Source organism: Camelina sativa, chromosome 19 (genome assembly GCF_030686135.1).
Source record: "Camelina sativa cultivar CO46 ecotype springtype chromosome 19, ASM3068613v1".
In the NCBI taxonomy this organism is placed as follows: Eukaryota; Viridiplantae; Streptophyta; class Magnoliopsida; order Brassicales; family Brassicaceae; genus Camelina; species Camelina sativa.
In genome coordinates this window covers 22813573-22831840 of record NC_141898.1, presented here as the reverse complement: position 1 = coordinate 22831840, position 18268 = coordinate 22813573, and the positions used below count along the sequence as shown (strand labels likewise).

The 18268-nt window shown below is 37.5% G+C and overlaps 1 protein-coding gene and 1 long non-coding RNA gene across 7 annotated transcripts; one reads left to right on the top strand and one right to left on the bottom strand.

The window, feature by feature from the left end:
• The first annotated feature begins 4907 nt into the window (after positions 1 to 4907).
• On the top strand, positions 4908 to 5674 carry LOC147920866 (uncharacterized). The gene is made up of 2 exons (XR_015590421.1): positions 4908 to 5289; positions 5368 to 5674. It is a non-coding gene; the product is annotated as an uncharacterized LOC147920866 (long non-coding RNA).
• Positions 5675 to 5900: 226 nt separating this feature from the next.
• Positions 5901 to 11178, bottom strand: LOC147920865 (uncharacterized). 6 transcript variants are annotated; one of them, XR_015590419.1, is made up of 14 exons: positions 10897 to 11175; positions 10200 to 10311; positions 8545 to 8657; positions 8329 to 8451; positions 7955 to 8199; positions 7768 to 7843; positions 7586 to 7672; positions 7408 to 7511; positions 7262 to 7294; positions 7084 to 7137; positions 6966 to 7007; positions 6484 to 6562; positions 6288 to 6358; positions 5901 to 6195 (listed from the first exon to the last, which is right to left on the bottom strand). XR_015590419.1 is itself a non-coding variant. In XM_010491011.3 (14 exons), exons 1-14 carry the CDS (start codon positions 11143 to 11145, stop codon positions 6109 to 6111), a joined length of 1452 nt encoding a protein of 483 aa, XP_010489313.1. In that variant the 5' UTR covers positions 11146 to 11178; the 3' UTR covers positions 5901 to 6108. The 6 variants fall into 6 exon arrangements, 3 of the variants coding, with proteins under 3 accessions (XP_010489313.1, XP_087356525.1, XP_087356526.1); XR_015590420.1 differs by having other exon boundaries at positions 7262 to 7290; XR_015590418.1 differs by having other exon boundaries at positions 7262 to 7290; positions 7408 to 7488.
• Between the last annotated feature and the right edge of the window lie 7090 nt (positions 11179 to 18268).

The window sequence follows — 18268 nt, the reverse complement described above, 5'->3', positions numbered from 1 at the left end:
AATCTCTAAGACGTGAAACGGCCAATGGTAAACGATCGGAGGAGTACTATCAGACCAGCGAAGAGAATGATCGATGGTCTAAGGGGAATCATAGACGGGAAGTCTTAAAAATCACTAAAAGGAGGAACAACCGAGGTAGAAGCAAGAAAAGACGAAGAACGAACGACCGCATACCAGCTGACCAGCCAGCGTACCAAGGGACCGACATGAGGGATCCATGGTACGTATCATGTACGTCTTGTCATAAGGGAGAAGTAAAGAAGGAAACTAGTCTGATAAGGGAACTAGTTGTACGAGAGCAATGGACCGAGGGACCATCAAAGGGAACTCGCGGTACTAGAGCCATGTACCAGGGGATCGTCGTAAGTACTCTACGGTGCAAGAGGGACGTACCAGGAACCGAGCCAAGTACATCACACAGGCAGGAGTTGGGAAATAAATCACGCGTTGCTTTTTTCTTAAATCTGATTAGCCAGAATAAATTTATAAGAGAGGAAATGCCAAAGGTATTGGGCGCGAGCGTGGATTACACTCGCGAGAGTGGGAAACACGCGCGCGTGATTAGCTTCCCAACCAACACGTGTTGCTGCATGCGCCACTCTAAATGCCAAATGTTGGAGAATGCCACCACGTGTCCCTCACCCCAAGAGAAGCCATTCGCCTATAAATACACCTTTGGGGGCTTCATTTGCGACCTAACACCAAATAAATCACTCCCAAATTCTCTCAAATTTTTGAGTGATCTTTGAGAGGAAACCAAGAGATTTTCCGATCAAGAGGAGGAAGAAGAGAAGTGTTCTCCGGAGTTGGCTAAGAGGAAAGCGAAGTGCTTTCAGATCCGCGGTGTGGTGAAGCCAAAATAATCAAATCTCTGCTTAAATCACTGTGAGTTGCGGTTGTGTGTTTGGAAGATGCATGAGCTTGAAAGCTCTGAATGTGTGCTCTGAATTCGATTCGATGATGGTGAGAGAAAGTTTCACAGTCAGTGTCGGTTGGATATTTTTTTTTTTGAAGAGACGGATAACAAATCAATAAAGACGAGAGGCTATACAGGAGACGAGTCAAAGATTTTATTTCTCCGTTGAAAGGTTTTTTTTTTTGCTTTGTCACTTAGAGTTTTTTTTATGTAAGATCTGAAAATTTTCCCCAAATTTTAGCGGAATAAGGGATTTTGTTTTCCCACTTACTGAATTTTTGTCATAGCATTGTTTTAGTGCTATCATATAGAAATCAAAATAAAACATTCATCTTTTATAACATTTCAGTAAAATGATCTATTTTTTACTGTTATCAATGTGGATTTTTCTTGTAGTGAAAACTATCTGGGGATAGCTTACAACCATGGTTCTTAACAGGAGACTTCAAAGACATCATAGATGCATCTGAAAAGCAAGGAATATAAGATCAACTCCAGTGGAAGTACTTATTGGGTTGCTTATATTTTTTGTGAGCCAAATTTTAATCACAAAGTTCAAAAGTTGGCCTACTAGAAAGAGAATCGCTTCTGAAATTGCTTGTCGTAGAAACGTTTTTCCTACTTTGTAGGCCGTAAACAATTTTTGTCGTAAAAACGTTTTTTCTACTGTTTGTAGGCCCTAAACAATTTTCATTAGTTCAGCTTTATTAAAAAATTAATATATATATATATATATATATATATATAGATCTATTGTAGTCTTCCTCTAAAGTACTGGAAATATGTTTAGATCTATTATATGATTTAGTTGTAAAAAAATATATGTAGATAACTGAAAATTTACGAAAGAAATCAAGATTTAAAATTAAAATTCGTTCGAAGCCGAACAAATCACAAAGATCTTTGTGAAAACAAGATATTTATGAGGGAAGGTTTCTCTAGAGACAATTTATACACTATGTGATTTTGTTCTTTGTTATATATACACAAGATCGAACATTATCATGTAAATATTATAAGAACATTATTATAAAAGTATAACTTTTAGAACGTTGTTTTGTTACTACTGTAATCAGGGGCGGATCTACATGTATAATAGGTGGAGCACGTGCCCCATACACCTTAATAAAACTGTTTTAGTAATGAGCTAACAATGTTAGTTTCTTAGGCCATTTAGTTAGAGTGCCCCATACTACCCAAGTGGTAAAGGGTTCGAATCCATTAGGATGCTTTAAAAGCTTAATTTTTTTATACTTTTTAATGCTTTTTCATTGCTAAAAAAAAACTTTTAGATAAATATATTTTTGTGCCCCATATTATTTTTCTCCCTGGATCTGCCACTAACTGTAATAGGTACTAGTAAATTTGTAAAAGCTTGTAAACTGATTCAAAGGTATTATACACACAACCAAAATTTCGTTTTATCTTGTGTGTTTTCATATCTGAAATAGTGACTTTTGTCGTATTTTTTGCACTTTCACCGCATTTGTGGCGACCAAGTCTATGTGAGAGAAGCAATTACAATAAAATAAAAGAAGCAATTACAATAACAAATATAAGGTATATGATATAGCATTTTCATCAAAATTACTGACTGTGAAGTGTTGTAGACAAGCTCACTACAAGAAATATCCACATTCATAGCACAAAAAATAGCTTATTTTCTGTAACTGTTGATAAATTTTTATGTTAGTTACTATACAATAGCACTAAAATAATACTAAAATAGAAAATTACTCAAAGAAAAGCTAAAATCACATATTCTACCAAATATTAGAGAAAAAATAGATTTAAGCACCATGTTTCAGACCCAAAAATTTTAAAGTGCCAAAAACCTTATTTTCTGTACTACAAAACATAAAGGGGAATTGGCAAAACTAACTAAGAAAAAAACTAAATTTAAATTCCTAACTACTCTAACCATATAACTATGATATAGTTCATATAAACTACAATATATACAATTTTACCCTTCCACCACCCCTATCTACCCCTTTACCACCACCTCCAACCACCTCCGCCCACCACTGCCAGCCACTTCCGCCAGACACCATCGCCGGAAACCTCCGCCGGCCAAATCCACCAGGAAACTCTGCCGGAAATCTCCGTCGGAAACATCCGCCGGAAAATTCGCCGAAAGTCGCCGGAAACCTCCGGCCACCTCCGCTAACCACCACCGCTGATTATCTCCGGCCACCAGCTCTCCATTGCCACCAAAACACTAAAATAGTAATTATACACTACCCTCCTCCCATTCTCCTAATTCTTTTGAATATAGTGCTATACTCTTAATTTTGTTTGTATTTTTGGTTATCACACAAATTAACCTAAACATAAAACATAACTTTAAAAAAAAAGGCAAATTGCAGTGTATAACACAAAAAAAAATTATAATTCACCTACTAACTATACTAAGTATCAAAACTTTATATACGATATATTATATATATTAATTACATAATTAACCTTTTACACCCTTTCCTACCACCATAACCACCTCCAGTCCACCACCACTTCCGACCATCGGCGACCACCTTCGACCACCTCTGACCACATTCCGGCGATCACCTCCGACCACATTCCGACAATCACATTCCGGTGATCACCTCCGGCCACCACTCCCACATTTCGATGACCATCTTCGCCGGACACTACTCCGGCCATCACTCCGGCGACCACCTCCGACCATCATCCGGCGATCACTTCCGCCGGCCACTATTCCGGCGACGACTCCGACAACCACCTTCGCTGGCCACAATTCCGGCCATCATCACCACCATCACCTGATGTGAGCCAAAATAGGGGTGAGTCGATAGCTGGTCTAAAGGACCTCTCTAACTAATACGGATAGGATGGAGATGAATGATGGATCGAAGTTCGTCACACAAAGTTGCAGAATGACTTTGTGATAAGAACACAAATCAATATCGTAGTGAATCACACACAAAGATAAAGATACAACTTTTTTTCTAAAGGAATCACACACAATAGAAAAGACAAGTAAAACAACAGCCTAAGCTTCAAAGTGAGAAAACTCTCTCTTTTATTTTTCCAAAAATATTCTATATTTACAATGAAGGGAAACATGAGCTTATATAGGCTCAATTTACAAATCAATAACATAAATACAAAATAAATCAAATTAGTTACATAAATAAATCAAGAATAAATTTGAGAGATTTTATCAATCATCATTGATGAAGATTGGTTCTTTGTATCTAGACACTTTCTTGATGTAGCCATGAATTGATTGTCTTCTAGAAACTTCTTTATAATTTGATCTTGATTTTCCTTGAACCAATTCTTGATGAGTTGATATTTCTAGGATTGCATCACTCTCTCCTTCTTGAAAAGGTTTTGTCCTCAAAACTAAAACCAAAGTTTGCATTTTTTTTTTTATATTGAAAAAGTAGAATGAAATTAAAACAAAGAAAAATTTTTGTTTTTTTTTTTCAAATAAAACTGAAATTCAGCAAATAAAAAGATTTTTTTTTGTACTATTTTTTAAACGATTTAAATAAAACAAAAATGATTTTTTTTCTTTTTTTTTTCAATTTAAACAGAAATGCAGCAAATCAAAATGAATTTTTTTTTGTATAATTTTTCTTAAACGAAGTAAATATATATTTTTTTTTCAAATAAAGCTAAAATGAAACAATAAGAGATATGAGCTTTTAGCTCTGATACCAAAATGATATGAGCTTTGGCTACAAAATGATCTTGAATCAAAACAAGAATGAGTTGTTAGTTGGTCTAAGGACCTCTCTAACTAACCCGAATAAGGTGGAGATGAATGGTGGATTGACAAGAACCACAATAGATGTGAAAGTCTATTGATACTTCTTAGAACACTCAAGAATTGGGACACACTCACGAAATAGAGAGCAAAGGTTTCTTTTTTGAAACACAAACAAGCAATTTTATTTGGTTACTTGGATGTAATATGGTAATCTCACAATATCATTTGGTTACTCACCTAATTTCACCCATTATATGGCTATATTCTTCATTGTATTTGCCATTTTGGCTAGTACGAAAATTCACCCTAAAAAAGATCTCCCAAACATATCCCTCGAGACCCTCATGGCCTCATCTCATCTCACAAACCTTGCTGTCTCGGATCTATTTTCCTCCACCGTCCCCACCGCTATGGCTGAAGTGTGGTCTATCTCCACCCCTTCTCTCCCTCTGTCTCTATCTCAGATCTATTCCCAGACCCTAAACCCATCTCACCCAAACCCAAACCTAATGTTACCTCCCGATACCCTAATTGGAGTAGAATCCTCTGATTGAACCCATCTCCCCACCCGCGAGCGTTCTAATGGTGACGAGAGAGCAAGATGATGGTCGGTCTTGTACTACTCAACAGATCTGTAAGTCGAATTTGCTTTTTAAATTTGTTGTTGTTCTTTACTTTTGTGATCCAGGTTTTGAATATGTTTCACTAGTAGTTATGGAGAGAATCAGGGTTCCTGGAGAACGCCGACACAGCCGAAGGCCAAGCTCAGAACATAGGCCTTAAAACTAAGGAAAAAGACGAGAAGGAACTCTTCATCCAAAAGAAGAACGGGAGCACGCAAGCCATTCCTCCTAAGGTTCAAAATGACCAACAACTAAACCACTCTAGAGGACTAGGAACAACCAACAATGAGAGATGAGAGCATTTTATTACCAACTTAATTCTGCGAATGGATAAAGATAACACCTAAAATTGCCTTAAGTTCAGACGTATCAAAGTTAAATTTTAATCTGGCTTAACTCTAGCTCCACCTCCTGTCCAACGGTAAATGACCCCTAGGTCATTATTTCTACGACCCTATCATCAAGATATGTTTTGGTGTATATGAATGAGAAATCCTGTAAAATATGTCCTCTATTTTCCTAGAAATTAGTAGCAAGCGTGATGAAATAGGTATGGAGCCTCAGTTTTGTTACTTCTAGCCGCATGCAAGTGGCAAACTAGTTCCATTTGCCCACATTTGCATTGACAAAAATGAGGCGCTCCAATTATCGACATCGATCAAACATTGTTTGTTTGACTCTAGTAAATTTTGAACCACCAGTTTAAGAAAACCAAGTGGTTTTTAACAATGTCTAGCTCCGAGTTCGTTACAAGTGAAATTTTGAAGTAAATTTGTTCAAGATTCAAGTTGCATTTTCATCTTGAGTTATCTCTTGTGAATCTTTCCCTTTTAATTTGTTGCTACCTTGCTGATTGGTTTATTCACTAATGGAGAAGGAAGATCTTTTAACAGAAGACTCTGAAAGAATCCAATCATCTGTGAAAGTAAAGCAATGTTAATCATTATTACGAACAATCAACATATTGTAGTTGTTATAATTGTTATAGTCGTAGATGTAAAGAAAATACCAATGAGAAGGCGATACATAGAAGGCTGAATCCAGGGAAATAGAACGGTGCATTTTCGGAGAGAAACAATGCTACATCGAACCAAAATTAATTATCTGCTAAGCTATAGGTTTTTTTACAATCTCAATAATAATTAACATTATAAAGATAGTAATGAATGAAGTTCATAGTTCATTTTAATGGGTAATGCACCTACCTGTTAATGGACTAAATACACATGGAGCTAAAACTCCAGCCAGGGACTTTACCCCGGCTATGCATCCTTGGACCTTCCCCTGCATTGAGATGTCAGTCAAATACCAAAACAAAATCATCCCTCTTTAATTGAAAATTTGATCAGTACATACTAAAAAAAAAGAAAAAATGATGAATCTATAGTAATTAATCTTGTTTCTATTGAGTATGTTAATCGTTAAAAGAAAAAGGGTACATATATGAGATTTCTAACGTTCCTTCCAGTGATAATGGTTTGTTCTAACAGTTTATCTCGCCAATATCTCGTTTGGGATTTGATTGGCCACACTATAGTTCTCGGTCGGGTTAACCATAATAATTTGGGGTTGGATACTTGGATTCAGCATATGTTTGGAATTCAATACCATACATGGACTCATACTCTAAACCCCCATTTATTTTCTAACACTTCTTTTAAACAGTTTTACAGTTTTATAGTTTTACCTGTTCACCGGATCCAACTTGTCTTGAGGCAATACCATAAACCTATAACCAAATTCAAAATATGTTTAAGCAATAGTACGTAAAAAAGCTCCAAGACCATGACGCGATAAAGTCATACCGATGGCATCACGAACATGGCTCCGGGTACAAGCAGGGTCGTGGCATAAGGAATCTATATCGTTCGAAGAAAAAAGCAATCTTATTAAATTCGTAGTCGTTTACAGGTTTAACATATTTTAATTATAAGGGCTATATTTAATATAGATTTCTTTGTTATGAATTCTCAACGAACTCACCCATGCTGACCACGCAACACTGAGAATAGCTGCCTGAATGACAAGCACATAACCAAATTTCTTAGTATTCATATATCAAACGGACATCCATTGATGCCAGAGATTAGTTGGAGTGAAATGAATTAATTAATTTCTCAAATGTTTACGTTTAAAAAATCCATAAGAAGCCCCGTTGATAATACCCAACGTTCTCCAATGGCAGAAACCAATATCGGCAATATAAACAGCTAAGAAAATAAAGTTAGCAGCACTGCACATATCATTGAAAAAGATTTATTTAACTAATAATTATAAACGATAACTACATATATTTTATAAATATACCTGGGAGGTGGAGCCAATGATGTTATCCAGTAGAAAGAGCTCAGCAAAGTCATTTTTGTTGAACCCAAAACGAGCTTTCATAAAATACTGTTATTTAAAATCAGTCAATACATTTTTATGTTAATCAATAGCTTCTTTCAGAAACAAATATACGAATGTAAAACTGTGGAGATGAGAGAAACCATGAAAGCAGACTGCATTCCACTTTGTGATAAGGTAGCAAAGAATGTAACCACCAATGTTTGAACGAGTATGGGGCTGTTTTATAAAAACCCATATCAACCATTTACGGTTATATATAACTAGTTACATATATATACGCAGATTAAACTATGGATACTTTGTAAATTGAGTATATATGGAACATACCTTTTTTTTATAAAGCTGGCCATATCTTTCAAAGAAGAATACTTAACGTTGAATACATGTGTTTTACTTGGTGCGTCTTTTAGAATCGGCTCTGCTAACATCCTTAGATCACCATCATCATGAACTTTTTGTTGATTATTACTACCACCACCATCATCAGAATTCTCGTTATCTTCGTCGTGTAACCTCTCTTTGAGGAAAACTCTCATGTACACCAAACCAACGAATAATGATATAGCTGAAACCTAATCAATTATAAATATGTTTTGATCATCTTTTGAGGTTTTTTTATATGCACATCTTTGAGTTCGTCTCGCAATATCTTCTTTTTGTTTGTTGGTATGTATAATGATTCATGTATGATGATACGACACCTGAAAAGTCGAAGCTATAGGTAAAAAACGAGCTGAGAATGTTGCAAAAACCCCGGATATTGTTTTGACACCAGCAAAAACTCCAAACATTGATATTCTCCTTTTTCCATGAACATTTTTGGCCTGATAAATAAACAAATGACCTCGTAAAATGTTGTAAATTTATTATTATAAGACCAAAATATCATATAACTAGATCATGGTGAGAAAGAGTACCACATAGGCTTGAGCGAGACAGTCAACAGTGCCTCGGCAGACCATATCAAATAGAGTCTTGGTAATATAAAATGCGTAGAAAAAGTTTCTATCCCTTCTATACCCTAATATCGCTGCAAAAGGTTACTACGTACATTCAGTAGCTAATAATAGAGACAAATTGCCACTAGTTTTGTTTCGCTCATTATGTGCAGTAACTTTGAACGTCAATAATAACGATAAGAATCACTGAATCAGTATAATCAATAATAATAATAACTAAAAAGATCGTGGCTTAGTAGTAGACTGGTAGTATAATAATAGGATGGTGCTTTTGTGTTCCAGATTCAATCTTTTTAGGAATAAGATAGAAGTATCTAAATAATTTCGGATACTGATATTATAGATAAAAGATCCGGAATTTTCAAGATTAATTTAAGAAAAAGATAGACAAATAAAACGAGATATCCGTGGGAAGCGACTAATCATTTTCTACGTTGGCACTATTCTTTGTGGACTTTGTGAGATATCGCGATCAAATAAACAAATGAACAATTTTAGGCATCTTTTTCTATCATTGGTCTAAGACATAGACATGGGACATTCGAATTACTGACTGGATTAGGATTTTTCGGATTTGGATAATTTGTGTAAAATTTTTTTTATTCATTCGGATTCGAATAGGTTTTGGGTTTACTGTTTAGATCAGTTTCAAATCTATTTTGAGAAGAATTTTATTTTTGTTCAATTTTAATAAAACTTTCAAAAAATTGTATATTTTGAGCAGATATAAGTAAATATATAAATTTCTGATATTTTAGGTTATTTCAGTTTTTTTTCTGGTATTTGGTATTTTTGGGTACAAAATTAATTAAATATAAATAATGTTTTCTGATATATAATTTTATTTTGGGTTTTCCGGATATGTTCTTTGATTTTCGATTAGATTGGGGTTTATTAGTTTGGGTAATTTGGGTAGGTAAATTCTTTATCCGTTCGGGTTTTATAACTATTTGGTTCGGTTTTGGAACCTGATTATTCGGGTTTTGGGTTTTTTATCCCGAGGCCTTATAAGTGGTTTTACATGACTAGTTTTGGAAACTTTAGCTTTATAATATGAGTACATATATATATAGAACTTATGTTTGGCTTCACAAGAAATATTTTATTTTAGGTTTTTAATATCCAAGAAAAAAATAGAATATTACAACTTATAAAATTTACAATAAAATTGTCAAAGAAAATTAACCATGTGAATTTAGATTTGGGATCAAATTCAGTTTGGATATTTTCAAATTCAAATAAGTTGGGGGTGGGAATTTTTATTATCCGTTTGGATTTTATAATTATCGGTTTGAGTAGGTGTTCGGAACAGTTTTCAGAAATTAAAGAAACTAAAAGATTGTTCAATTTTAATAATTTTTGGTTAAATTTTGCAAAAAAAATGTATAATATTGATAAATATAACTAATGGTTTTGGTTATTTTGATATTTTAATTGTTTTTGGTATTTTTTTTGTCAGATAATTATTATTAAATATAACTATTATTTTTGGATATATAGTTCTATTTCGGATTTTTGGGTATATCATTTGGTTTTTGGTTCTATCGTATAGTTTGGACACAAATTTATAATCCGTTTTGATTTTGTGAGAAAGGAACAAAAAAGAGAGGAACCTGGAGGAAGAATAGAGAGGCACATGGGAAGAGTGAGCAATGCTTTGATTCCATATCTGTCGGATAGATTTCCGATCACTGGCATCATGACCATTGTCCCTATTCCTACAGTCTTTTTTGGTTGTTGTTACCATAATCATCGACAGGAAAAAAGAGTTTACATAACTAGTTTAACTAATTTAAGATACTCACAATTAAGAAGCAAAAACAACTTGAAAATATATTTGGGAAAAAAAGTTAAATAAGTTCACAAATAATTATTTTATTAGAAAATTCAGTGAGTTTATCAGTTTATATTAAAATGAGAAAAAACTACTTGAAATTCAATATATATGGACTACTACAAATTATGCAAATATTTATCATATTTCATCGCAAGAACATTTCTAAGCTTTTGTTTCATTTTTTGGGTACAATATATATCATGTCCCAAAAATAATCAAATGATGTCAACCTCAAATTAGTAATTACAACTAAATGTATTGTAGTAAAATCTCAAATTAACTCCAGTTTAATAATAGACAGCAAATGCGATAACATGTCCATTCCTGAATTTTGAAGGCTAAACTATAAATTTTGAAGACACAGAAAATTTCTGGAAGAATTTGTACTTACCAAAAGACTAAACAGTCATTAACCAAACCAAAAAGACCCCAATTGTTATATACTATAATACTATATAAGTAGAGTTTATTACCACTTGTTGTACTCCGGTGAGATAAACGGCGAGAGAACATGAATCGTTTATGCCGGAGCAAACGGCGGCGACAGTGACGTCAGTCATCACCGGCCTCACCAAGTAACCAGCGAATCCCGACAGGAACACCGTCATCAGCATGTGTCTAAGCTCTCCAAGTCTATATTCCGCCATCTCTCCGCCCCTTCCTCCTCTCTCTTCACCCAAGATCACCTTTAATTCTCTTGCAGCAATAATGCAATAATGCATATGTTATGTAAATATTAGTTTATATAATGCAATAATGCATATGTTATGTAAATTACTAAATATTAGATTATACACGCGACAAAATTCATATATAATATTAGTTTTTGTTAAATCATATAATTATACTACATAGTGGGATGCCTGTCTAGGCCCGTGGGCATTGTCTCTGCAAAATAAAACTTTAATAAATAAAATAGGGTAACTGATGCTTTTTATATTTTATCACTATTAGAGCATTTGCATCGGTAATATTCAGTTGAGTTCTCAGATTTTATTTATTAGTATTTTAATATAAACATATAATCTAATTAAATTTTATTTTATTTTTAAAAAATAAACCTATCAAATTATGATAAGTAGATATGAGAGGGTCTGAAAGGTTCTAAAAGAGTCATAGTCTGCTTTGATTGAGGGGTATGCGAAGACTATCATAGGGCGTTGCTTTAACCCTAGGGTGCAAGATATGAAGTCCCTTCTCCTTATGCTTCCCTGTATATGGCAGCTTGAAGGGAAGGTTGTGGGTGCGGACTTGGGTTTAGGCAAGTTCCAGTTTGATTTTGATCCGGAAAAGGATATTGCTGAGGTACTTACAATGGAGCCGTTCCATTTCGACCACTGGATGGTAGCTCTGGTGCGGTGGACACCGACGGTTGACCCGTCCTATCCGTCGTCTATTACTTTCTAGATCAGGGCGTTGGGTGTTCCACTTCAATTCTGGGCTGATCCTACCTTCAGGAGTATTGGTGCTGATCTTGGGACAGTGAAAGCGGTGGATATTGATGGGGGACGTGTTCAAGTTTTGATTGATGGTTTTAAGCCCTTGTGCTTCGAAACCGAAATAGAGTTTGGTAATGGGGAGCAGATCAATGTTGCTCTGGGATACGAGAGGTTGTATGGGTTATGTGCTAAGTGTTTTAGTTTGTGTCATGAGGAGTCATTATGTGGGGTGGGTGCAGCTGCTCTGACGTTTAGCTCTACTGCTCGGGTAGAGGAGGAGAATGGGGAAAGGAGGCATGGGGGTCAAAGCTATAGGGGAGCTCTGGGATATGATCGGAGACGGCAGGGTGGACAAGGGTGTTCTTCTGGTGTGACTGGACGTACAAGGGGTCCTGGTGAGGACTCGCGGAGTGGGTCTCAGCGACATGTTGGTGGTCAAGTGCAGGGTGGTACTCGGTTCCGTCCACGTCGGGAACAGCGGGACAATGCTTCTTGTTTTTGGGGTCTTACTCCTGCTTTTGTCCCTTGTGGAGCTCAACAAGTCATTCCAAGGGATGTGGAACAGGTGGTACAGGGTGTAGGGGGTGGTTCATTGGGGAGTCACGCTGTAGTCCAGAGGCAGAAACAGGTACATAAGACGCTGTTCGAGGAGGTTGATGATGAGAATGGGAAGGATTCGGAAACGTTCGTGCTTCCTACTCATGTGGGTATCGGGGTTCAAGATTTGGGAGGAGAGCAGGTCGTGGAAAAGGTGTGTTTGCCTATGGAGGGAGCTGCTTCCGGTCTGCAGGAGGTTGTTTTGGGTTCTTAGGAGATTTCTGCTGAGGGAGGGCGTCTTGCTACTAATAAAGGAGATCAGGATCCGGTTTTGTCGGAAGCTGGTAACGGGATAGTGGTAGGTGTTATGGTGTCCGAGGCTACACATGGTGATGTTACTGCGGCTGTAGGGGGTGTTCTTACTGATGAATCGAGTGTACAGGACCAACCCACAGGTGGAGAGGCAAAGGAGGAGATTGGGAACCAAGGGAATGTCACTACTTTATCGCTGCCTACTGAGTCACCAATGGAGTTGATACGGGTGTAGAAGGGGATGGTATGGATGGTACAGATTCGATGTTGGAGGATGTTCAAGGAGTGCCAAAGGAGGGGGGTATTCTGAAGGTGGAGAAGGTACTCAAGCCAAAGGGTGCTGGTCTGCTGAAGGGGAGTGGTTCTCGGAAGCTTAATGTGTATCTCCGTGCGACTCCTAAGAAGAGGCCTGCACCTCGGTCTGACCAGATAGGGGATGGTCCTAACCCGAAGAACCAAGAAACGGAGAAGGGTGCGATGGGTGGTAAACCACCAAAACCAACTGCTTGATTAATGAAGATTCTAAGCTGGAATTGCCAAGGTCTTGGTAACAAGGCAACAATTGGATATTTAAGAGATCTTTGGTTTCAGCATCGTCCCAACTTCTTGTTTTTATCCGAATCAAAACAGTATTTTAATTTTCTACAACAGTTTGTAGGCCATTTTGGCTTTTCTAAATTTATTAACAGTTGATCCTATTGGATGTAGTGGGGGATTGGCTCTCTTTGATGATGAAGATGATTTTAATGTTTCTATTGGATTTGAGTTTGATCTTTTGATTATATTGAGGTGGTCTATAAAGGCAACACTTTTCATTTAACATTTGTTTATGGGGATCCGGTCCCCAAGAAACAGGATTTGGTTAGGGAATGTCTAACCCGGATTGGGGTACAGCGTATTACACCTTGGTTTATTATAGGTGATTTTAATGAGTTAACAGGTAATCATGAGAAGAGAGGAGGAAAGCTCTGTCCCGCGTCGTCTTTCCGTTCTTTTAATGGTATGATTCATGATTCTGGTTTTTTGGACTTTCCATACATTGGGGATTTTTTGTCTTGGCGCGGTTGGAGGGACAAAAAAACGATACGGTGTCGTTTGGATAGGGCCTTAGGGAATGAGAATTGGCAATAAATTTTCCCGGATACAGTGACGGAATATCTACCCATGGTTTGGTCTGACCATAAACTTTTACTGTCTGTCGTTGGCGCAAAATATGCACGAGGACGCGAAATTTCAAGTTTGATAAGCGGTGGCTTGGGGAAGGAGGGTTTGATGGAGGCTATATCCACGGGCTGGAATGGGGATCACAGCTATAGACATGGGATATTTGTTGGTAAGATAGCTAATTGCAGGCGTTCGATTTCCAGGTGGTGGAAAGCACATATACCGGTTGGTCGAGATTTAATTGAAGAGCTTAAACGTCAATTTTCTATGGCTCAGGCAAATGACGTGACGACTCGGGAAGAAGTCTCGGAGTTGAGTGCAAAGCTATGGGTAGCTTATTGGGATGAGGAGATATATTCGTACCAGAAAAGTCGGAACCGCTGGATGCGGGTGGGGATCAGAATTCTAAATATTTTCATGCCCTAACAAAACAACGGAGGGCTCGGAATAAGATAGATGGACTTTTTGATAAGAATAATGTCTGGTCCACCGATGATTCTGCTATTTGTAATACTGCAGTGTCGTAATTTGAGGAGTTATTTACTTTGATTAATCCGGATTATTTTGAGGAGGTTTTGGGGAAGTTCATAGTATGATTACGGATGAGATAAATGACCGTCTGACAGGACCCACAACAGAGCGGGAGATTAGAACAGCGTTGTTCATGATCCATCCGGATAAGGCTCTGGGACCGGATGGGATGAAAGCATTGTTTTTCCAGAAGGCATGGAGTGTGGTTAAACAGGATTTGCTTTCTATGGTGAACTCTTTTTTCCACCAAGGTTTCTTTGATAAGGATTTGAATTCAACGCATATTTGTTTAATCCCAAAGGTGGCAAAGCCTACTCGGAAGGCGGAATTACATCCCATTAGTTTGTGTAATGAGGGGTATAAAAGTATTTCTAAAATTTTATGTCAACGGTTAAAACAGGTGCTTCCGAGCCTTATTTTGGAAACCCAATCGGCGTTTGTACCAGGCCGTTTGATCTCGGATAATATTTTGATCGCTCAGGAGATGTTCCATGGACTCCGCACGAATAACTCGTGTAAAACGAAGTACATGGCTATTTAGACAGACATGAGCAAGACGTATGATAGGGTGGAGTGGCTTTTTATTGAACGGTCTGACGTATAATGGGTTTTCAGAAAAATGGATTACCCAAATAATTTTTTTTGTTTCCTCGGTGGAGTATAAGTTTTTATTAAATGGGCAACCAAATGGGCTTATTAAACCAGAGCGGGGGTTAAGGCAGGCGGATCCGTTATCGTCGTACCTGTTTATTCTGTGTATGGAAGTGCTTATCGCGAATATTCAGAAAGCGGAAAGGGATAAGCGGATTATAGGCATTAAGGTGGCCAACAAATGTCCGCAGATAACTCATATTTTGTTTGCTGATCATAGTCTGTTTTTTTTGTAAGGCCTCTCAGAAGGAATGTGGGGCCATCTTAGATGTTCTGAAGAGCTGTCTCGGGGCAACAAATAAATTTTTCAAAATCATCCCTTTACTTTGGTCATAAGGTGCCTGAGCCACTAAGATTGGAATTACAGTCGACTCTTGGTATTACAAACCTTGGTGGTATGGGGTCGTATTTGGGGTTACCGGAGAGTTTGGGGGGTTCAAAAACTAAGGTTTTCTCTTTTGTTCAGGATCGCCTTCAGAGCCGTACTACAGGCTGGACGGCGAAACTGCTTTCCAAAACGGGGGGGGGGGGGGAAGAGGTTATGATAAAGTCTGTGGCCATTGCTGTCCCGACTTTTGTGATGTTTTGCTTTCATATTCCGAAAACAATTACGTCAAAACTTACCAGTGCAGTGGCAAACTTTTGGTGGAATAGCAATGGTCAGCCCGGGGGAATGCATTGGATCCCTTGGGAGAAGCTTTGTTCTAGTAAGCAATTGGGGAGCTTGTATTTTCGGAATGTGGATGATTTTAACACAACTTTGTTGAAAAAGCAATTATGGCGCTTAATTTAGGCACCATATTCACTGTTTGCACGGGTTTTTAAAAGTAGGTACTACCGGCATTCTAATCCAATGGTACCTCTGAAATCTTATTCTCCATCTTATGGTTGGTGTAGTATTTTTTCTGCTCGATCTCTGGTAAGCAAAGGGCTGATTAGAAGGGTTGGCTCTAGGGATTCTATTTCGATAAGGACAGATCCCTGGGTTCCAGCTCAATGCATGAGACCAGTACATAGCAAGGATTCGTTCAAGGATCCTTTGCTTCAAATTAATGATCTTATTGATCGTGCAAATAAAACATGGCGTATGGATCGGCTAGCTGACCATTTTACTCCGGCTGATGTTGATTTGATTGGAGCTATCCCTTTGAGTATTACTCAGCAACCATACTCTCTAGGTTGGCATTTCTCAAAATCAGGAAAGTATACGGTTAAGTCAGGCTATCATACGGCACGTATGGTTGTCTCCCAGGATACCCAAGTGGTTGTCTATGGTCTCGATATTACGCCTCTTAAGGCTTGTGTTTGGCAGATCCGTTGTCCAATAAAATTACAATATTTTATGTGGCAAGTTCTCTCTGGGTGTCTTTCGGTGACAGTTAATTTAAAACAACGAGGTATTTCTTGTGACTTGGTATGTTCTCGGTGTGGGGCTGAAGGGGAGACTATAAATCATGCTTTATTTGAGTGTCCGCCAGCACGACAGACGTGGGCCCTATATATTGTTCCCACAGGTACCCTGGCATTTCCCACACCTTCGGTGTATGCAAATATGGAACATTTTTTACGGGGGAAAAATCCAGGTTCTCAGGTCCCAGCCTTTCCTTGGATTTTATGGTATATTTGAAAAGCTCAAAATGCAAGAGTTTTTGAGAATGTGGTAGAGCGACGGAATAAAGTGGTGAGGCTAGCGGCAAGTGTGGTAAAGGCTTGGGATGAGCCTCAAAGTGAGGAGGAGGAGTGTCTCCCAATTGCTCCACGACGTCTTCCTCGGCCGGGGGTGGGAGGGGCACCGCTCTCCTTTGTCTTCACAGGTTTCCGGTGTTTTGTTGATGGCTCGTGGAAGGATTCGGATAAGTTTGCTGGTGCAGGATGGGTTTATGGGTCGTCTCAGGGGATCCCTCCGCTTATGGGTGCCTCAAGTTACCGTCGTAGTTTATCCCCACTGCATGCTGAGGTCGAAGCTTTTGTTTGGGTTATGCGCTGCATGATAGGTCACGATTTCAATGATGTGACTTTCCTTACAGACTGTTCAGAATCGATGAAGATGGTGTCTTCTCCCTCCAACTGGCCAGCCTTCTCAGCATACCTCGACGACATCAAGACGGACATGACAAACTTTTCAACGTTCTCTTTGAACTTGATTCCAAGAAAGAATAATGTGCTTGCGGATCGTTTGGCACAAAGTGTTCGTACCCAACAGCAGGCTATCACTTATGTAAATGATTTCGTTCCCAATTGGCTCGCTTCAGCTAATTTTCTCATTTGTTGTCAAAAAAAAAATAATAATAACTCAGGACAGACACGTCTCTAGCTCTTTCTCTTTCTTCAACTTTTTATTTGTTTTCTATTTTTTTATTTAATAGACCCTCATCTTCATCCACCTATGGAGATGCCCTTATAGTTTCAAGGTATTTCCATCGTAGAGTTCGCAATTGAATTGAGAGATGGTCCGAAAATTGATGGTCCAAAATGTGTGTGATAGTTTAACTAGAGAAAATATGTGTGATGGTTCAACATTGATGATGCAAAATGTATGTGATAGGTGAAAAAAGCAAAAATAAGAAATTCACATAAACTTCGTTTTTTTCTTTATCTCTTTCTCCGGAAACAAAAAAGGTTAACTAAACACTAAAGCATCTAGATTTCGCTTTAAAAATGAATTTTAGGCTTTCCAACTAAATCGTACTAAACCGAATAATTAGAAATTAAACTGCAACTAACCAGTTTAATGTTGTCGATTGACATCCTCAACCATAAACTGGTTTATAGACGTTATAGTTGTTCTTGCAATAAAAGAAATCTGCTTTTTGTTTCTCGTCCATCCTATCTTTCCTGTTTAACTTAGAGGTGTGAGTTTTCTCCCACATAACATATGACTCTTTATGTGGCTTAATTCTGAATTCTAGCATAACAATGTCCTTAACTGTTGCTAAAATTAATCCCTAGGTGGACTAGAACGATCGTTAAATTTTTTTGTTTATTTGTCTCAAACTCCTACTCTTTGTTGGTCGGGCAATGCTATTCCCCGAAAATCACCATACACTTATTTTTCATGGATACCTAGTTAAAATTATATAATTTATGCAGGAAATAAATACAAAACAACCACGAATTCGATCAAGATATATTAACCAACCTCTTTCGACATTTCCCATTCATCTAATTTATGCAGTAAATAAATACAAAACAACCACGAATTCAATCAGGA

Excerpts from the sequence above, each read along its gene's own strand:
- LOC147920865 (XM_010491011.3), bottom strand. The coding sequence starts at position 11,145 with ATGCATTATTGCATTATTGCTGCAAGAGAATTAAAGGTGATCTTGGGT. Across the intron at positions 10,312-10,896 it reads TCACCGGAGTACAACAAGTG|ACTGTAGGAATAGGGACAAT; the intron begins GTAATAAACTCT and ends CAACCAAAAAAG. Across the intron at positions 6,196-6,287 it reads TATGTATCGCCTTCTCATTG|ATGATTGGATTCTTTCAGAG; the intron begins GTATTTTCTTTA and ends TTACTTTCACAG.